Consider the following 21,930-nt stretch of genomic DNA (forward strand, 5'->3'; position numbering starts at 1 on the left):
GTTAATTGGTTTGCTCAAGGTCACACAGCTACTAAGCGGCAGAGCTAACAATAGAACTCAAACCTTCCATCCCTCCTCACGAGCCTGTGCCTAACACCACCTGCTGTGTGGGCAGGCTGCCAGTCTGCATGTCCGCATCTCCTTAAAGATCATTAACGTGGTTCATAAACCACCTTCCTGCTGAAGAAGATTTCACTCTAATTTTATCACATTTGTTATTATTACATATAACATTAAATACCCACAGTGAGCAGTCACATCTTTTATTTTACTTATTTATTTATTTATTTTTGAGACAGAGTCTTGCTCTGTCGCCCAGGCTGGAGTGCAGCCGCGTAATCTTGGCTCACTGCAAGCTCCGCCTCCTGGGTTCACGCCATTCTCCTGCCTCAGCCTCCCGAGTAGCTGGGACTAGAGGCTCCTGCCACCACGCCTGGCTAATTTTTTGTATTTTTTGTAGAGACGGGGTTTCACCATGTTAGCCAGGATGGTCTCTTATCTCCTGACTTCGTGATCCGGCCATCTAGGCCTCCCAAAGTGCTAGGATTATAGGCATGAGCCACCGTGCCCAGCCCCGAGCAGTCACATCTTAAGTTTTAAAATGAAAGACTCTTTCTGGATTAATAGAGAGAGAAGTTACTCTGCATTTAGGAAATTTGGTGGCAGGCTGATTGTTCTTTGCCATTAGGCCCCCAATACTTCCACTGGGCCTAGCTCTGGTGATTCCTCACGGCAGATTCCCTCCCCACTGCCATGCCTTTTGTTTGTATTTTCACAGTTAAATCTGAGCAGAGGACTCCTAGGTAGTAGATTTTAGTGTATCAGGTGCAACTACTGGATATTATTTAAACATTTTTTTTTCTAGAGCACAGATCAGGAGTCAAAAAGGATCTTGATGCAGAAGTACTGACCACAGGAAAGAGTTGCCAAGATTAAGTTGTTTCTGTTTTGCATTATTTTTTTATTTTTTATTTTAATTTTTTTTAGTATTCTGTCCAATAAATGCTTGTTGAGCAGTAAGTCAAATCAGATTTGGTAGATATCAGAGGTGGTGAATATTTGCTCTTCTGGGCCACTCAACACAAATTTCCTCTTTTCTTAGAACTGGTATCTAATATTTATTCCCAGGGTCCACGTACCTCAGGGAAATCTGATGCTATCCCTCTTCTGCTTTAGAAATGGGATATTGATATGGGATATGAAGCTATCTTAAGCTAATAAATACCACCCTTATAACCACAATGATTGGACAGGGAAGAGAAAGTCCAACCAGACTCAGCTCTGGACTTCGGTTCATCACTCGGAGTGGAGAAGTGCTCGTCTTCCTTTCATGTGAACAAAGAAGCCTGTGGATCCAGGAGCCTTTGATAGTCATCTTAGAACGACAGTGAGAGAAGCCTGCCAAGAATGAAACCAACAATGAAGAAGTAGAATTGAGAAACAGAGAGAAACTGGGTCTTGATCTCGTCATTTTAGGAGCTAAATAAAGCCTGGCCTGGAGCTCTGGACTGTTCAATTACATGAACACTTATATTCCCCTATTGCTCAAAACAGCCTGTTTTACTTAATTTAAAATAATATATCAAGGTCAGTCTCATGCCTGTAATCCCTTTGGGAAGCTGAGGTGGGCAGATCACTTGAAGTCAGGAGTTCAAGACCACCCTGACCAACATGGCAAAACATACAAAATACAAAAAATACAAAAAATTACCCAGATGTGGTGGCAGATGCTGTAATCCCAGCTACTCAAGAGGCTGAGTCAGGAAAATTGCTTGAACCTGGGAGGCGGAGGTTGCAGTGAGCCAAGATAATGCCACTGCACTCCAGCCTGTGTGACAGAACATGACTCTGCCTAAAAAAAAAAAAAAAAAAAAATTTACGTATTCTTCTCTTTTCCATTTCTTTGTATATGACCTTCTCTACAGTCAGACACAAGTATCTACCAACCACTGGGGATGGCAGTGGAGATTAGTACTCCTAAAAAAATAGAATTAATTTAGGAAAAAGAAGAGTCAAAGTTTAGCTTTTTACTTGGGTGCAGAAAGGGTAAAAAGGGGAGATAGTGGAGTAAGTAGCCAGACTCTTGTATCACAATTTTAACCTTCAGGCAGAAATTCCATGAAGGCTATTAAATTGACTGTGAAGAAAGCTGAAAGTAGAGGGTCTTGGATTCCACTCCCTGTTTGGAAATATGACAGGAGAAAGCCTCACAGGGTGGCTCTGCACCAATACAGGATGGCTAAAGCAGAGTGAAAGAGCAACACGGCACAGACAAACAGAGTGAGGCCTGAGTTGACAGTCCTGATTCTATTCAGGCTTTAGCATGGTATGGAAGGGACTCACAGGTTACACTGTTAGGTACTTAGAAAGTAGCTGATGGTGCTAGCTAGTCTGGCAGAAGGTTATCCTGGTGGCAACAAAGTGACCTTGTAGCCAAACCTACAGGCAAATTACCTGGGTTGGCAATTCTCTGGGAGTCACAGCCAGACATCAGGGCGATCAACAGTGCCAGTGTCAACCAAGCAGGGACAGAGATAATCTGCCCTGTTGCATTGACTTGAGTTTCCCTCATATGATTTAAAATATTTTAAATGTACTCATGTTTTTCTCTGAGAGTACCGTGTACTATGGGTGGTGACACACTTGACATTTGTGTTTGCATTTTTCAGCCAAAAAAAATATTTTTTTTTAAAGACAAGGTCTTGGTCTGTGGTCCAGTCTGGAATGCACTGGCATGATCCTAGCTCATTGCATCCTTGAACTCCTGTGCTCAAGTGATCCTCCTACCTCAACCTCCTAAGTAGCTAGGACTACAGGTGTGTGCCATCACACCTGACTGTTTTTAACTGTTTTATTTTTTGTAGTGATCAGGTCTTGCTATGTTGCCCAGGCCAGTCTTGAATTTCTGGTCTCAAGTGATCCTCCTGCCTCAGCCTCCCAAAGTGCTGGGATTACAGGTGTGAGTCACCGCACCTGGCCCAAGTTAACGTTTTTTTATTGTGGTGAAATATGCATAAGATAAAATTTACCATTTTCACCATTTAAAAATTTGTAAACTTCATTTTATTATTTAATTTGTAAGACTAATAAAAATACCATGAAAAGCAATTAAAATCATAAAGATAGTATTGTGGGTTTTTTTTTTTTTTTTTTTTTTTTTGGAGACGGAGTCTCACTTTGTTGCCCAGGCTGGAGTGCAGTGGCCGGATCTCAGCTCACTGCAAGCTCTGCCTCCTGGGTTTACGCCATTCTCCTGCCTCAGCCTCCCGAGTAGCTGGGACTACAGGTGCCCGCCACCTCGCCCGGCTAGTTTTTTTGTATTTTTTAGTAGAGACGGGGTTTCACCGTGTTAGCCAGGATGGTCTCAATCTCCTGACCTCGTGACCCGCCCGTCTCGGCCTCCCAAAGTGCTGGGATTACAGGCTTGAGCCACCGCGCCCGGCCGGGGTTTTTTTTTTTTTTTTTTTTTTTTTTTTAGATGCTGTCTCCCTCTGTTGCCCAGGCTGGAGTGCAATGGCCTGGTCTTGGCTTATTGCAACCTCTGCCTGCCGGTTCAAGTGATTCTCCTGCATCAGCCTCCCAACTAGCTGGGACTATAGGTGTGTGCCACCACACCTGGTTAATTTTTATATTTCTAGTAGAGACGGGGTTTCATTATGTTGGCGAAGGAGATTCAAACTCCTGACCTTGTGATCCACTGCCTCAACCTCCCAAAGTGCTAGGACTATAGGTGTGAGCACCCGGCCTGTATTGTTTTTTTCTATGTAGACTTTGGAATTCTTTGATTATTGTATTATAAACCATTAATCCGAGTAATTAAGGACACATCACTAGAGAATTTTCTTTCACTAAATGTTTAAAGGAATTTCTTTTCTTTTAATTTAGATGCTAGTTAAAAGAGATGGAGAAAGAGTAGGTCCTTTTTTTTTTTTTTTCCTTTGAGACAGTTTCGCTCTTGTCATCCAAGCTGGAGTGCAATGGCGCAATCTCAGCTCACTGCAACCTCTGCCTCCTGGGTTCAAGCAATTACCCTGCCTCAGCCTTCTGAGTAGCTGAGATTACAGGCTCCCACCACCATGGCTGGCTAATTTTGGTATTTTTAGTAGAGACAGGGTTTCACCACGTTGGCCAGGCCAGCCTTGAACTCCTGACCTCAGGTGATTCACCCTCCTCGGCCTCCCAAAGTGCTGGGATTACAGGCATGAGCCACTGCACCTGGTGAGCAGGTCCTTCTTAGATTTCTGATTGAAACTGCAGTGTAGACCCTTTCATTTTCTTTTCATAATCTTCAAATTTCTCATACTAAGCGACAGAGAATTGATTCTTCCAGTCTGCAGAAATATCCTTTCTTATGAAGGGAGACAGAATGGTCCATCTGATTATTTTCCATAGTGGTATAATTTCCACTAGGATTCTGCTTTATCACATCAGAAGAGCTATACTAGAAGATTTTTCCCACAGTTTCTTCTGGCATTTCTTTTTCTATTTAACAGCTTCTGAATTCCACACTTTGAATTCTCTTTCATGTCTTCATAAAAATAGGTAAAAGATACAAAACCCTTTCCTCTTCTCCCAGCAGTTTCATACCATAAAAGATACATCATAAAAGATACATCAAAAAAGATACAAAACCCTTTTCCTCTTCTCCCAGCAGTATAGTCATACCAGAAACCAAAACACACCTTTACAGCCATGAATTTATCCAGGAACTCCTCCCAGCTTTCAGGCTCTGGGTGCATTTTTGCCAACTGGTAGAAATAATAAGACACAGCCACATCTTTGGCATTCCATGCCATGTAGATTATCCTGCAGTCATTCTTCTGAAATAAAGAATGGAGAAGTTGAATGTGTAGGTATGTTTTCACCAATCAAGGAGATTGCATGTTTTTATTTCATTTATTTTTATTTTTTATATATTTTTTGAGATGGAGTCTCACTCTGTCACCCAGCCTGGAGTGCAGTGGCGCGATCTCAGCTCACTGCAAGCTCTGCCTCCCAGGTTCACACCATTCTCTTGCCTCAGCCTCCCGAGTAGCTGGGACTACAGGCGCCTGCCACCATGCCCGGCTAATTTTTATATATATATATTTTTAGTACAGACGGGGTTTCACCATGTTAGCCAGGATGGTCTCGATCTCCTGACCTCGTGATCCACCCGCCTCGGCCTCTCAAAGTGCTGGGATTACAGGTGTGAGCCACCACGCCCGACCAGCGATTGCATGTTTTTCAACTGCTCAATACCACTTGTGAGTCTGGGAATTATAAATTCCATGAAAGGCACTTGGTTTGTATATTGCAACCCATTTAAATTTCTCTGCATCCCCATTGTTACAGACCAAATCCAGTGTTTCACAGATCCGGTTTTGGGATAGATGGATGTCGGAAGGTCGTTTGGTTGTGCCTCAAGCAACCCCACCTGGGACCACTCCTTAGCAATGCTCCAGAGGAGGAGAATACGCTGAACATTCACTCATTCCCTCCTGAAGCTATTCTGCTTCTTGTCAATTTGAGGAGATTTTTCTGAAGTGCAATTTTTTATCTTCCTTTGTTTCAAGCTTTTTCAACTCCACCCCTGCCTTATCTCATTCAAATTGATTGATTGATTGATTGATTGAGATGGAGTCTCACTCTGTCGTCCAGGCTGGAGTGCAATGGCATGATCTTGGCTCATTGCAACCTCCGCCTCCCAGGCTCAAGCGATTTTTCCCGCGTCCGGCCTCATTCAAGTATTTTTTATTTAAAAAGATTACAGGGTGGGCTCAGTGGCACATGCCTGTAATCTCAGGACTTCGGGAGGCCAAGGCAGGTGGATCACTTGAGGCCAGGAGTTTGAGACCAGCCTGGCCAACATGGTGAAACCCCCATCTCCACTAAAAATACAAAAAAGTAGCTGGGCATGGTGGCACAGGCCTGTACTCCCAGCTTCTCAAAGAACCTCTTGAACCTGGAGGTTGCAGTGAGCTGAGATCAAGTCACTGCACTCTAGTCTGGGTTACAGAGTGACTCTGTCTCAAAAAAAGAGAAAAAGACAAGACAAGAAAAGGAAAGGGAGGGGAAGGGAGGGGAGGGGAGGGGAGGGGAGGGGTGGGAAGGGAAAGGAAAGGAAAGGAAAGGAAAGGAAAGGAAAGGAAAGGAAAAAACATTATGGTTATGGCTCAAACTATTTGGCAAAAGACAATGACAAAATTATAGGCTGTGCACGGTGGCTTACGCCTGTAATCCCAGCACTCTGAGATGCCAAGGCAGGCCTCCCAATCACCGATCACCTGAGGTCAGGAGTTCGAGACCAGCCTGACCAACATGGTGAAACTCCGTCTCTACTAAAAATACAAAAATTAGCCAGGCGTAGTGGCAGGCGCTTGTAACCCCAGCTACTTAGGAGGCTGAGGCACAAGAATCACTTGAACCCAGGAGGTAGAGGCTGCAGTGAGCTGAGATAGCACCCCTGCACTCCAGCCTGGGCAATAAAGTAAGACTCTCAAAAAAAAAAAGTTATAATAAATTTAGCTTAAATACTTCAGTTGGCTTTATTTGTGATTCTAGAATCAAGACAACACTTTATTCCTTAAAATAGAGTAAGTGTTCCCCCATTTTTGTTATTTTTAAGTGAACAGTTCTATGGCATTAAACACATTCACATTGTTGTTCAACCATCACCACCACCCATCTACAGAACTCTTCTGTCTTTCCCAACGGAAACTTGGTACCATTAAACACTAAGTCCCCATTCTCCACCCCAGCCTCAGTACCACCATTCTACTTTCTGTCTGTATGAATTTGACTACTCTAGGTACCTCATATAAGTGGAATCATAAAGTATTTGTCCTTTTGGCCTATTTCACTTAGTATAATATTATTAAGGTTCATGCATGTAATAGCATGTGTCAGAATGTCCTTCCTTTTCAAGGCTGAATTATATTTCATTGTCTGTGTATACCGTACTTTTTAAATTCATTCATCCATTGACAAACACTTGAGTTACTTCCACATTTTAGCTATTGTGATTAATGCTGCTATGAACACGGTGTACAAATACCTGTTCAAGTCTCTGGTTTCACTTCTTTTGTTAGTGTATCATAAGTAAAATGACTGCATCAGGCTGGGCACAGTGGCTCATGCCTGTAATCCCAGCACTTTGGGAGGCTAAGGTGGGCAGATCATCTGAGGTCAGGAGTTCGATACCAGGCTGGCCAACATGCTGAAACTCCGTCTCTACAAAAATTAGCTGGCATGGTGGCACATGCCTGTGGTCTTAACTACTCTGGAGGCTGAGGTGGGAAGATCACTTGAACCTGGGAGGCAGAGGTTGTAGTGAGCTAAGATCATGCCATTGTACTCCAGCCTGGATGACAGAGCGAGACTCTGTCTCAAATTGAAAAAAAAGAAAAAAGAAAAAAAGAAAAGGAAGTAAAATTACTGGATGATATGGTAAATCTGTTTTTAATTTTTTGAAGAATCATTACACCAGTTTCCCAGTGGCTATGATGCACGATTTTTTACTCCTTAGTTCAGTTAAAATCCAGAGTATTGTCTCAGGACCAGGAAAAATTAGGCATGCAGACACATTGAAGGGTAAGGAGGGCAGATTTATTGCGTGAAAAGAAAACTCAGCAAAGAAAGAGGGGGTCCTGCCAACAGGATCTCACCTCACAGATTGAATACCAGGCCACCACACATGTGCTGAAGAGGCCAGGCTCCTCCCCTTATATAAAGTGTGAATTCCCGGTGGCTCCACCCCACTCTCTCAGGGCACAGGCATTGCAGGCATGCCCAGGGAAGACTCTGGGCAGGTTCCCTCATCTGCACAAAGGCATCTGATATTTGGGAGAGTGAGAGATTCTCTGGGAACCCTCGCTTATTTGCCTCCTGTATCTATCAGCTATAGCATTTTACAGTTCCCACCAGTAATGCCAACAACGCCAATTTCTCCACATATCCTTGCCAAGAATTGTTAATTTTTGGTGTTTTGATAATATTTTTCCTCATGAATATGAAGGGGTATCTCATTGTGGTTTTTAATTTGCATTTCCCTAATAATTAGTGATGTTGAGCATCTTTTCATGTGCTTATGTGCTTATTGGCCATTTGTATATATATCTTCCCTTTTTTTTTTTTTTTTTTTTTTTTTTTTGAGACAGAGCCTCCCTCTGTCACCCAGGCTGGAGTGTAGTGGCATGATCTTGGCTCACTGCAACCTCTGCTTCCTGGGTTCAAGGGATTCTCCTGCCTATAGTCCCTCCCTAGTAGCTGGGACTACAGGCGCGTACCACCACGCCTGGCTAATTTTTTGTATTTTTAGTAGATATGGGGTTTCACTGTGTTAGTCAGGATGGTCTCCATCTCCCAACCTTGTGATCTGCCCGCCTTGGCCTGCCAAAGTGCTGGGATTACAGGCGTGAGCCACCTTGCCTGGCCTTTTTTTTTTTTTTTTTTTTTTTGAGACGGAGTCTTGCTCTGTCACCCAGGCTGGAGTGCAGTAGTAGCATGATCTTGGCTCACTGCAACCTCTGCCTCCTGGGTTCAAGTGACTCTCCTGCCTCAGCCTCCCAAGTAGCTGGGATTACAGGCACCTGTCACCATGGCTGGCTAATTTTTGTATTTTTAGTAGAGACAGTGTTTCACCATGTTGGCCAGGCTGGTCTCAAACTCCTGACCTCAGGTGATCCGCCCGCTTCAGCCTCCCAAAGTGCTGGGATTACAGGCGTGAGCCACCACACTCAGCGCATTTATATATCTTCTTTAGGGAAATGTCTATGCAAATCCTTTGCCTGTCCTTCCCCTCCGGCTTTTTTTTTTTGAGACAGGGTCTTACTCTGTTGCCCAGGCTGGAGTGTACTGGCTCTATCTTGTCTCACTGCAACCTCCTATTTCTGGATTCAAGTGATCCTCCCACCTCAGCATCTCAAGTAGCTGGGAACTACAGGGACATCCAGCTAATTTTTTTATTTTGTGGGGTAGAGATGCCCAGCTAATTTTGTATCTATAGTAGAGACAGGGTTTCACCATGTTGGTCAGGCTTGTCTCGAACTCCTGATCTCAGGTGATCCGCCCACTTAGGCCTCCCAAAGTGCTGGTATTACAGGCGTGGGCCACTGCAGCCAGCCTATCCTATGTTTTCTTCTAAGAGTTTTATAGTTTATGCTCTTATATTCGGGTCTTTGATCCATTTTGAAACTCCACACAGTCAATAATCCACACACAACTTTTGACTCCCCCCAAACTTAACTATTAATAGCCTACTGTTGACTGAAAGTCTTACTGATAACAGAAACAGTTGATTATCACACATTTTATATGTTATATGTATTTGGTGTGTATTCTTACAATAAAGTCAGTTAGAGAAAAGATAATGTTGGTAAGAAAGGTAATCCACCCGCCTTGGCCTCCCCAAGTGCTGATATTACAGGCATGAGCCACTGTGCCTGGCCGCAGTTATGATTTAATACTGCATCTTCATGTTTGTTTATATTTCTCTTGACTGCTAATGGTGACATATACAATCTGTGTTTGCTTAAGTTTTGATAAGTTTTTTTTTTTTTTGAGATGAAGTTCTGCTGTTTCACCCAGGCTGGAGTGCAGTGGTGCGATCTTGGCTTACTGCAAACTCTGTCTTCCAGTTTCAAGTGATTCTCCTGCCACAGCCTCCCGAGTAGTTGGGATTACAGCCACCTGCCACCATGCCTGGCAAATTTTTATATTTTTAGTAGAGACGGGGTTTCACCATGTTGACCAGGCTGGTCTCAAACTCCTGACCTTGTGATCTGCCCGCCCTCGTCTCCCAAAGTGCTGGGATTACAGGTGTGAGCCATGGCGCCCGGCCCAGTTTTGATAAATTTTGACTTTTTTTTTTTTTTGAGAGAGTCTCACTCTGTCACACAAGTTGGAGTGCAGTGGCGCAATCTGGGCTCACTGCAACCTCCACCTCCTGGGTTCAAGTGATTCTCCTGCCTCAACCTCCTGAGTAGCTGGGATTACAGATGTGCACCACCAGGCCCGGCTAATTTTTATATTTTTAGTAGAGATAGGGTTTCCCCATGTTGGCCAGGTTGGTCTCGAAGTGATCCACCCACCTCAGCCTCCCAAAGTGCTGGGATTACAGGTGTAAGCCACCACAACTGGCCTGATAAATTTTAATGTTTTATAATAGATCTGTGTATATTTTATGATAGTAAATGATAGAATGGACTAGTATCTACATATATTTTATGCATTCATGACGTACCTTTTTCTTATTTTTTTTCTATATTTCTAGGCTATATGGTTTGCAAATTTTTTCAAATGGTCACCAATTTTCAAAAACTTTTCCAATATATTTACTGAAAAAAAAAGGCCCACATATAAGTGGATCTGTCTAGTTCAAACAGATGTTGTTCAAGAGTCAACTGTATTGAGTTTTGTATCTGATTATGAGAGTGAAGTCGATGATGTTGATAAGAGGAAATAAGTATCTCCAGAATGGTAACGAGGAACTCTGGTAACTTATTCAGGGCTGTGAGGATTCTAGTTCTTTTCTGGGATCAGAAAACGGGACTTTTTACTTAAATAAAAATTGTGAGTATATGAAAACTCAGACTAAAATACATTTTAAGAATCTTTTCTGGTATCTCTTTGTATAGGAACAGCAAGACATTTCACTTTATTTTTTGTTTTGTTTTTTATTTTTATTTTATTTTTTTCCCTGAGACAGAGTCTTGCTGCAATGCCCAGGCTGGAATGCAATGGTGTGATCTCAGCTCACTGCAACCTCTGCTTCCTGGGTTCAAGCGACTCTCCTGCCTCAGCCTCCCAAATAGCTGGGATTACAGGCACATGCCACCACGCCCAGCTAATTTTTGTGTTTTTACTACAGACGGGGTTTCACCATATTGGCCAGGCTGCTCTCGAACTCCTGACCTCAAGTGATCTGCCCACCTTGGCCTCCCAAAGTGCTGGGGTTACAGGCGTGAACCACTGTGCCGGCTGGCATTTCACTTTATTTTTTAAGTTAAAGAAACATTTCAGCTGCCTTGCTGTCATTTTCAAAAGAAACACTAGTTTGGTGTCCACAAAAAATACTGGAAAGCAATATACATCTTAACCGAAGTTGTTTTGAGAGGTACCTATAGTGGATATTTTTTTTCACCTGCCCATCACTATATGGTTTCTTCTGGTAAAACGAATCTTGATTTTCTTTTGGAGGATGAGCTCTCCCCTATTCTCTGTCTCTAGATTTTTCTTTTTTCTTTTTTTTGAAATGGAGTTTTGCTCTTGTTGCCCAGGCTGGAGTGCAATGGCATGATCTGGGCTCACCGCAACATCCGCCTCCTGGGTTCAAGCGATTCTCATGCCTCCACCTCCTGAGTAGCTGGGATTACAGGCATGTGGCACCACGCCTGGCTGATTTCTTTCTTTCTTTCTTTCTTTTTTTTTGAGACAGAGTCTTGCTCTGTCGTCCAGGCTGGAGTGCAGTGGCACGATCTCGGCTCACTGCAAGCTCCACCTTCTGGGGTCATGCCATTCTCCTGCCTGAGTTTCCCGAGTAGCTGGGACTACAGGCATCTGCCACCACGCCTGGCTAATTTTTTTTTTGTATTTTTTAGTAGAGACAGGGTTTCACCGTGTTAACCAGGATGGTCTCGATCTCCTGACCTCATGATCCGCCCGCTGCAGCCTCTGAAAGTGCTAGGATTACAGGCGTGAGCCACCGTGCCCGGCCCTAATGAGACGGGGTTTCTTCATGTTGGTCAGGCTGGTCTTGAACTCCCGACCTCAGGTGATCTGCCTGCCATGGCCTCCCAAAGTGCTGGGATTACAGTCATGAGCTACTAAGCCCGGCCCTGTCTCTAGATTAAGGTATATGAATTTGCCAATGAGACATAAACTTAAGATTTTATTGGAACTACTGGGAAATAAGTGCTCTGCTTATTTTGGAATGGTTAGCTATAAAGATGATATAAGGTGAACATTGGGGAAAGGTGGGGAGGTGGCAAGAAATCACTATGTGAGAACAAACTCTTTGAAGTCAACAAAGAGGAAAGGAGAGATCATGTCCTGATGTCAATGTTTGCATTCGTGAATCTAGTCATATCTTAAGTTACCTATCTATGGATTTTTCAGTTATTAAGCCAAATATACTCCTTTTCTTAAATCAGTCTAAGTTTTTGACACTTGTAAGGAAAAGCCCTATGTATCATAGCACAAAATAATTTCATTTATTAAACATCACAAAAAGTCTAAAAATCCTCTTTCATATCTTTCTATACCTTGGTGTCACTCAGAATGTCAGCTGTGCTAAATCCCTAGTCTCACTCTCTCAAAACTCCCAGAAACCATCTCTCCTAAAGTCAGCTCATTCTAGGTCTTTTTTTCTTACGCCCTTACTCAAACTTTGCTGGTTGTCTTCCTTATCCCCACCCCATCCCACCTTCTCCAAAACAAAAAATCTAACTGAGCCTTGCAGATCAGCCTAGCCTTCTGAAGCTCCTTTTGCTTCTTTACCTCTACTCCTTATTGAGATCAGCACAATTAATGCCTGTTTGAACAACAAATGATCCTTTCTCTTTGGAAGGGTGAAAGTATGGAAATATTTACATGTTAAATGTTCTGTTCTGGTCTCATTTGTATTCAGTACAAATAGTGTGTTTGCTTGGACATTAATTTTATTTGCAAATAGCTACAGCTGGGGGTCCCTTTGGGTAAGTCTTGCTAAGATACTGCATTGGTGGGTTTTTTGTTTGTCTGTTCATTTTGTTTTTGTTTTGTTTTTTAAGGGGATGGGGAAGGAATCAAAGTAGTCAAATCAGTTTGGTTGTTTTTACAAGCCTGAGAAATGGTCAAATTCTGGATTCAGACCAAGCACACCATAGTGTGCTAGAGGCAATTTAATGACTTCCCGCCCTCTTGCCTTTTTCCCCCTCTTTGGGAACATTCTTGGATTTTCTACAGAAACAGCCAGAGGCTCTCAATTGACAATTGCCTCACTCAGCAGTTTCTTGTTAGCACATTTATCAGCCACTGTTCCCAGGACTCTCTTAAGTGTCCTAAGAATATTGACTCATTCAAAAGCAGCCCAGTTGTAGTTGGGAGAGCACCAGCACTTGCTCTATAAAGATCTAGATTGTCTCTCTACCTCAAGAGGAATCCAAAGTCCTATTATGCTGGACTCTCAAATGATCCCCAGCCCTTTGGTGCTCACACTGTTTATGAGCAGTCTGAATTCCATTCTTGGGTCTACCTAAACCGGCACCCTCAGGCTATGGGGCCCAGTGGGGAGACCACCTAACATGCTGGCTGCCTGGAGCCCAGGGAACTGTCAAGATGGCTCTGGAAGACTTCTCACCTTTTAAAAGCCCCATATTTCTTTTACATATCTTTTCATCTTCATGAATTTTGCCAACCACAACGGACTAAAATCTATTATAGTGTCCTGGAAAGGTGGGGGAAAAGATGGGATAGTTGAATAGAGTTTAATGAAGGGACTATTTAAAAAGGTGTGGATGGGGTTAAAGGAAACCTCTGGGCGTCATTACCCACCCCAGGCCTGAAGCGGCAAGGGTAGTTAGTGGTAACCAGAACCTGGAGAAAACTGCAGGAGAGGGCCACAGGATGGGAGTAATGGCTTTCAGATGAAAAACATAGCCACTACTAACAGGGTGGCCCGCTGGGGATGCAGGGGAGGTCCTGAATCACATTCTGCCTTCAGATCTGCTGGTGCCTCCCACTTGCCAAAACCAACTGAAAGCCAGATTATAGTTGACGTAGCCCATAAAGGTCAGTCCTGAGTCACAGAATGGAGTGGACAGTGGGTCTGAAGGGACAGAGGAAAAAGCAACAGGCAACTCCTGTTTTTTCCCCACAGTCAGCACCTTGGTTCAGCCCTCACCCTTTCTTGCCTGTTCCCTGGACCCATCAAATCCACTGCTTTTGATGACCAGTCTGTTTCCAAGAGGCTATATTCATTCCACTTGGGACTGCGGCATATGGACCTGGGTAGAAGAACTAGGTGTGCATTGTCAAGACCCTTCCTTCAGAGACCTCATCAGTAAAATGTCGGGTGGACTCGGGATGCCCGAAGACTTTTCCGGACCAGGATTTTCCGATGCTGGACACATGTTTAAACATCAAGGAATCGACTTGCGACTTTTAAGCATAAACAATGGGTGGAAATGGACAGAAACTGCCTCCCTGCCCACTTGCAGCGGACTACATAGCCCTGGCAGGCAATTTCTTCAAACAGGCGCCCTCCAAGGGCGTAAGCTAGAGGGGCCCGGGCAGGCGCTTTCCCGTACTTTGACCCTCCCACCTCGCGGGTAGAGGAAGTCCTTCAGTTCAGTCACAACCCTCGGCGCCCCCGGCAGTCTCCGACTCCAGCGCGAGTCAGGTTGTGGGGCGGGGAGGGGGTGGTGGCGGCGGAGAGCGCAGGCGCAGAGTCTGCGCCGGCGGCGCCCCTCTCTCTCCGCACCCCTCCGGGCAGCGCCCGCCTTGATTTTCTCAGGCGAGTGCACGCCCGCCTCAGTCGCCTCTGGGGGCACCTTCCTCGCCGCGACACGCAGGTAACCGGGCCCCGGGAGCCGGTCGGCGGCGGCGGACTGGGACCTTGACCCTGCCTGCCCGGCCGCCCCACAGGGGAATGAGAGCGGACCCCGAACTCCACACACCCGCGTTTAGCCGCCACACCTAAGGGGCAGAACAGTCTTTTTGGGTAAGGGCTGGGTTGGAGGCGACGCGCCCCGCCCGCTTTGCAGACCTCGGGGTGCTCTGCACGACGCCTGAAAGGCCGCGGGGCCCGCATTTCTCTGCGCTCACCTCCTGGAGAACCGGGACACGGGGACGGCAGGGCCAGCATCGGCTACGGCCCGGTTTCCCGTTTCTTTCCGCTGTCGCGTGTCTGGGCCCTCCTGCAGCGTCCATGATGAAAGCCAGGGGCTGTTGCTTTCCTCTCGCCCAGTAGCCCACCCAAGCAAGGGGTGAGTCCCTGTGGCGTCATGGAATCAATTTCAAATACAAGTTTTAAAAAAGGCTGGATGATTTTAGAAATATGGTCAAGAATGTGTATTTTCCATTACTCTCTTGTCTCATGTCCATGACTCTTGAACGCCAGTCTATGGGCGCTGAGATTTTCGTGGTACATCGACAGTTTGTAGAAATATTTTCCCAAGGGAAGACGAGGGCAAGGGTTAGTGGAGGAAGGGCCTGGTCACGGCCGAGAGTGGCGGAGGAGGCTCAGGGCAAGTCAGCTCAGCCTCCAGCAGCCACGGGGAGGAAAAGGCGAATCTTTCCTGACGGTGCTCTGGGCGCTGTAGAATTTCTACGCCACGTGCACCCATTTGGCCTCATTTGAGAGGAGGAGAGGGAAAAAGGGTCGCGTGGACCGGCAGGAAGTCGTGTTGCGGCCCATGAGGGCTCAGCGCGGATTTCCATCTCGGGCCAGGTTTTCTCCCGGCTCCGCGAGGAGCGAGGCGGAAAGCTCGCGGCCGAGTGACGATCAAGGGCGCGGAGATAGTAACGCCCAGGGTCCAGAGGGCTGGGGGCAGCTTCCGAGGAGCGATCTTCCTCCGCGAGAAAGGACTTGGATCAGGCTTGCCTGTGTCCGTGGTGCTGAAGTGCCTCGCGCGCCCTGGTCGACTGACTTCCTGGGCGGCGGCCTGCGTTGCCCTTCTACTCTGCACCTTTGCCAAAAATAGCCCATCTCCACGGCAGGTGGCCAGAGTGGAGCAGGCCCAACACTGAAACCATTTTCAGACAAGTTGAGGCTGGTTTCCTGAACATAACATGAAAGCAAATTGTGGCTTGCTTTGGAGGTACAGATAAGCATATGCATAACAAATTTTATTACCTATGAGAAAGTACACACCATGAGCATAAACAGGAATTCTCACATATACTTAGGAAAGATACAGGGATGTGTATTTACACACAAACCTAACACACATGCAAATACACTCATCCCTTTTGAAAACCATCATACACTACGAGCCACACATTTTTTAGAGCTTTTGTAATCCATCTTTATTTTTTGACACTTCTAGTAAATGTGAACTCTGCAGCACCATTTATTTTCATAATCATCTGTTCCAAAGGCACAGAGCCTGTGGATTGAAGTGTTTGGTATTTGGCTGAGCGATTAAGTATTTACACTTATTTAAATTCCAGAACAAAGTCTAGGAAGTTGTAAAATTGATATTGATAGCAAAAAAATTCCTTAAAGCTTAAGGAAAATGAATTAATGTAAATTTTAATAAGAACAACATATAAATCTTATAGAAATTTATAATCTGAAGAACATATGACTAAAATGTATCATAATGCAGACAATTTTAAATATATTGGTGGTATGTGGTTTGTGAAGTTCTTAAAGTTTACATTTGTATTTTTCAAAAACATTGGTATTGTTTTTTCTCAAAAAAAAATATGCTCGTTGTAAGAAATTTAGGTAATAGAGAAATGCATAAACATAGAAAACCATTGTAAACAGATTTTCATTTAGATGAACATACATACATTTTAAATGGACCAATCCTCTATTGGTTGCATTTTTGCTATATAATTTATAATTAATGTCTTTCAAACCAATACATATAAAACTAGGTCATCATTAACAGTTGCATAATATTGATCTGTGTGGACAAAATGTAAGTAATTTAAACAATCCCATAATAATGAACATTTACGTCCAATTTTTTGGACTTTAAAACAATTATTGTGGAAAGAATATGTAACATGAGATCTGTCCTCTGAACAAAAAAATTTTTTCTTTTTTTTTGAGACATTGTCTTACTTGTTGCCCAGGCTGGAGTACAGTGGTGTGATCTCCGCTCATTGCAACCTCTGCCTCCCGGGTTCAAGGGATTCTCCTGCCTCAGCCTCTGGAGTAGCTGGCCACCACACCCAGCTAGTTTTTGTATTTTTAGTAGAGACAGGGTTTTACCATGTTGGCCAGGCTGGCCTTGAACTCCTGTCCTCAGGTGATCTGCCTGCCTCGGCCTCCCAAAGTGCCAGGATTACAGGCGTGTGCCACTGCACCTGGGCCTATCTTTTTAATAAAATTTTAAGTGTATAATACATCATTGTTGATATATATTGTTGATAGATGCGATGCTGTATAGCAGATCTTTAGAGCTTATGCGTCTTGCTTAACTGAGTCTTTATGCCTGTTGATTAGTAACTCCTGATTTTCCCCTGGCCTCCAGTCCCTGGAAACCACCATTCTACTCCTTGATTCTATGACTTGTGACTACTTCATTTTAATTTTAATTTTAATTTTTAATTTTTGTGGGCACATAGGTATATATATTTATGGGGTACATGAGATACTTTGATATAGAGATGCAACATGTTTAATAATCACATAATGGTAAATGGGGTATCCATCCCCTCGAGCATGTATCCTTTGTTTTTATAAACAATCCAATTATAATGATTTAAAAATGTACAATTAAATTATTATTGACTATAGTCATCCTGTTGTGCTATCAAATACTAGGTCTTATTCATTCTTTCTACTTTTTGTATCCATTAACGATCCCCAGTTTTCCCCACACCCCCAACCCTCTCCCACTACCCTTGCCAGCTCTGGTAACCACCATCCTTCTACTCTTTTATCTGTTTTTTTTTTTTTTTTTTTTTTTGGAAATTGAGTCTTGCTTTTGTTACCCAGGCTGGAAGCTGGAGTGCAGTGGCATGATCTCGGCTCACTGCAACCTCTGCCTTCTGGGTTCAAGCGATTCTCCTGCCTTAGCCTCCCAAGTAGCTGGGCTTACGGGCACCTGCCACCATACCTGGCTAATTTTTGTATTTTTAGTAGAGATGGGGTTTTACCATGTTGGCCATACTGGTCTTGAACTCCTGACCTCAGGTGATCTGGCTGCCTCAGCCTCCCAAAGTGCTGGGATTACAGGTGTGAGCCACTGCGCCCAGCCTACTCTCTATCTCCATGAATTCAATTGTTTTGATTTTTAGATCCCACAGATAAGTGAAAACACGTGAAATTTGTCTTTCTGTGCCTGGCTTATTTCACTTAACATGATGACCTTCGGTTCCATCTATGTTGTTGCACATAACAGGATCTCATTCTTTTTTATGCCTAAATAATACTCCATTGTATATAAGTATTTGTTGATGAACACTCAGGTTGCTTCCAAATCTTGGCTATTGTGAACAGTACCGCAACAAACATGGGAATGCAGATAACTCTTCGATATACTGATTTCCTTTCTTTTGGTTATATATCTAGCAGTGGGATTGCTGGATTGTATGGTTGCTCTATTTTTAGTTTTTTGAGGCACCTCCAAACTGTTCTTCATAGTAGTTGTACTAATTAATATTCTCACCAACAATGTGTGAGAGTTCCCTTTCTCCACATCCTTGCCAGCATTTATTATTGCCTGGATTTTGGATAAAAGCCATTTTTACTGGAGTGAGATGATATCTCATTGTAGTTTTGATTTGCATTTCTCTGATGATCAATGATGTTGAGCACCTTTTCATGTTTGCTATTTGTATGTCTTCTTTTGAGAAATGTCTATTCAGATCTTTTGCCACTTAAAAATTGGATTATTAGATTTGTTTTGATAGTTATTTACCATTCCTTATATATTCCGGTTATTAATCCCTTGTCAGATGGGTAGTTTGCAAATATTTTCTCCCATTCTGTGGGTTGTCTTTTCACTTTGTTGACTGTTTCCTTTGCTGTGCAGAAGCTTTTAAACTTGATGTGACCCCATTTATTCATTTTTGCTTTGGTTGGCTGTGCTGGTGGGGCATTACTCAAGAAATTTTTGCCCAGAACAATGTCCTGGAGAGTTTTCCCAAGTTTTCTTGTAGTAGTTTGTAGTTTGAAGACTTATATTTAAGACATTATTCCGTTTTTATTTGATTTTTCTTTTTTCTTTTTTTTTTTTTTTCTTTGAGGTGGAGTCTCCATCTGTCGCCCAGGCTGGAGTGCAGTGAGTGCCGTGGCTCAATCTCTGCTCACTGCAACCGCTGCCTTCCAGGTTCAAGCGATTCTCCTTCCTCAGCCTCCTGAGTAGCTGGGATTACAGGCATGTGCCACCACGCCCAGCTAATTTTTTTTTTTGTATTTTTAGTAGAGACGGGGTTTCAGCATGTTAGTCAGGCTGGTCTCGAACTCCTGGCCTTGTGATCCACCCACCTCAGCCTCCAAAAGTGCTGGGATTACAGGCTGATTTGGTTTTTCTATGTGATGAGTGATAGGGGTCTAATTTCATTATTCTGCATATGGTTATTGTTTTCCCAGTATCATTTATTGAAGAGACTGTCCTTTCTCCAGTGTATGTCCCTGGCACCTTTGTGGAAAATGAGTTTACTATAGCTGTATGGATTTGTTTCTGGATTCTCTATTCTGTTTCATGGGTCTATGTATCTGTTTTTATGCCAGTACCATGCAGTTTTGGTTACTATAGCTCTGTAGTATAATTTGAAGTCAGGTAATGTGATTCTTCCAGTTTTGTTCTTTTTGTTCAGGATAACTTTGGCTATTCTGGGTCTTTTGTGGTTCCATATAAATTTTAAGATTTTTTTTTTCTATTTCTGTGAAGAATGTCATTGCTATTTTAACAGGAATTTCATTGAATCTATAGATTGCTTTGGGTAATATAGACAGTTTAACAATATTGATTCTTCCAGTCCATGAACATGAAATATTTTTCCATTTTTTGGTGTCCTTTTAAATTTCTTTCACAAATGTTTTATAGTTTTCTTTGTAGAGATCTTTCACATCTTTGGTTAATTCTTAGGTGTTTAAGTTGATTTGTGGGTATTGTAAATGGGTTACTTTTTTGATTTCCTTTTCAGATTGTTCACTTTTGGCATATAGAAATGCTGCTGACTTTTGTATGTTGATTTTGTATCCTGCAACTTTACTGAATTTGTTTATCTGTAAATAATAGTTTACTGATAAATTCTAAAGTTCTAACAGTTTTTTGGCGGAGTCTTTAGGTTTTTCCAAATATAAGATCACATCATTTGTAAACAAGGATAATTTGTCATCTTTTCCAGTTTAGATGTCCTTTATTTCTTGCTTTATTATTATTATTATTATACTTTATGTTCTAGGGTACATATGCACAACGTGCAGGTTTGTTACATAGGTATGCATATGCCAGGTTTGTTTGCTGCGCCCTCCAACTCGTCATTCACATTAGGTATTTCTCCTAATGTTATCCCTCCCCCAGCCCCCGACCCCCCACGGACAGGTGTGTGATGTTCCCCCCACCCCGTGTCCATGTGTTCTCATTGTTCAACTCCCACCTATGAGTGAAAACATGCAGTGTTTGGTTTTCTGTCCTTGTGGTAGTTTGCTTAGAATGATGGTTTCCAGCTTCATCCATGTCCCTGCAAAGGTGGATGTCCTTTATTTCTTTATGTTATCTGATTGCTGTAGCTAGGACTTCCAGTACTGTCTTGAATAACAGTGGTGAAAGTGGCCATCCTTTTTCTAGATCTTACAGGAAAGGCTTTCAGTTTTTCCCCATTCAATACGATACTAGCTGTGGGTCTATCGTATATGACTTTTTTTTTTTTTTTTTTTTGAGACAGAGTCTTGCTCTGTTGTTCGGGCTGGAGTGCAGTGGTGCCATCTTGGCTCACAGTAACCTCTGCCTCCCAGGTTCAAGCAATTCTCATGCTTCAGCTTCCCAAGCAGCTGGGACTACAGGCATGCACCACCATGCCAGCTAATTTTTTGTATTTTAGTAGAGACAAGGTTTTGCCATGTTGGCCAGGCTTGTCTCAAACTCCTGGCCTCAAGTGATCCGCCCCCTCAGTCACCCAAAGTGCTGGGATTACAGACATGAGCCACCATGCCCAGTCACATTTGGCTTTTATTATGTTGGGATATGTTCCTTCTATGCCCAGTTTTTTGAGGATTTTTATCATGAAGGGATGATGAATTTTACCAAGTGCTTTTCCAGCATTAATTGAAATGATTATATGGTTTTTGTTCTTCATTCTGTTGATATAATTTATCACATTGATTGATTCACACATGTTGAACCATCCTTGCATCCCTGGGATAAATCCCACTAGGTCATGATGAATGACTGTTTTAATGTATTGTTGAATTTGCTTTACTAGTATTTTGTTGACGATTTTTGCATCAATATTCATTAGAGATATTGGCCTGTAGTTTTCTTTCTTTGATGTGTCTTTGTCTAGTTTTGGTATCAGAGTAATGCTGGCCTCATAGAGTGAGTTCGGAAGTATTCTCTCCTCCTCTATTTTTGGGAACAGTTTGAGCAGGATTAGTATTAATGCTTCCTTAAATGTTTGGTAGAATTCAGCCATCAGGTCCTGGGCTTTTCTTTTCTTTTCTTTTTTCTTTTTTTTTTGAGACGGAGTCTCGCAGTGTCACCCAGCCTGGAGTGCAGTGGCGCAATCTCTGCTCACTTCAAGCTCCACCTCCTGGGTTCACGCCATTCTCCTGCCTCAGTCTCCCAAGTAGTTGGGACTACAGGCACCCGCCACAATGCCCCGCTAATTTTTTGTATTTTTAGTAGATACGGAGTTTCACCATGTTAGTCAAGATGGTCTCGATCTCCTGACCTTGTGATCCACCTATCTCGGCATTCCAAAGTGGTGGGATTACAAGTGTGAGCCATCGCGAGGTCCTGGGCTTTTCTTTATGGGGAGGAAAAGAACTTTAGGATACAGTAAAGTTGCAGGATACAAAATCAACATACAAAAATCAGTAGCATTTTATTGCAACTTTGATCTTGTTACTTGTTATTGGTCTGTCTAGGTTTCAAATTTCTTCATGGTTCAATCTTGGTAGGTTATATATGTCTAGGAATTTATCCATTTCCTCTAGATTTTCCAATTTATTGGCATATAGTTGCTCATAGTAGCCACAAATGATCCTTTGAATTTCTGTGGCATCAGTTGTAATGTCTCCTTTTTCATCTCTAATTTTATTTTATTTTTTAGAGATATGGT

At 43.1% G+C, this 21,930-nt stretch overlaps 2 protein-coding genes across 4 annotated transcripts in view; one reads left to right on the forward strand and one right to left on the reverse strand.

Moving 5' to 3' along the window:
- Positions 1-932: 932 nt before the first annotated feature.
- Positions 933-15,605, reverse strand: LOC102119299 (sulfotransferase 1 family member D1-like). The gene is made up of 3 exons (XM_015445124.4): positions 14,785-15,605; positions 4,683-4,820; positions 933-1,398 (listed from the first exon to the last, which is right to left on the reverse strand). Exons 1-3 carry the CDS (start codon positions 14,887-14,889, stop codon positions 1,372-1,374), a joined length of 270 nt encoding a protein of 89 aa, XP_015300610.3. The 5' UTR covers positions 14,890-15,605; the 3' UTR covers positions 933-1,371.
- SLC35G2 (solute carrier family 35 member G2) overlaps positions 14,454-21,930 on the forward strand; it is a 37,098-nt gene continuing 29,621 nt past the window's right edge. The window contains exon 1 of one of the 3 annotated variants that reach the window (XM_005545854.5): positions 14,454-14,945. The gene's annotated coding sequence lies outside the window, so the exon portion shown is untranslated. The remainder of the gene's footprint in view (positions 14,946-21,930) is intronic. The other 2 variants (XM_005545853.5, XM_005545849.5) reach the window with 2 other exon arrangements.

Source organism: Macaca fascicularis, chromosome 2, assembly GCF_037993035.2.
Source record: "Macaca fascicularis isolate 582-1 chromosome 2, T2T-MFA8v1.1".
NCBI lineage: Eukaryota > Metazoa > Chordata > Mammalia > Primates > Cercopithecidae > Macaca > Macaca fascicularis.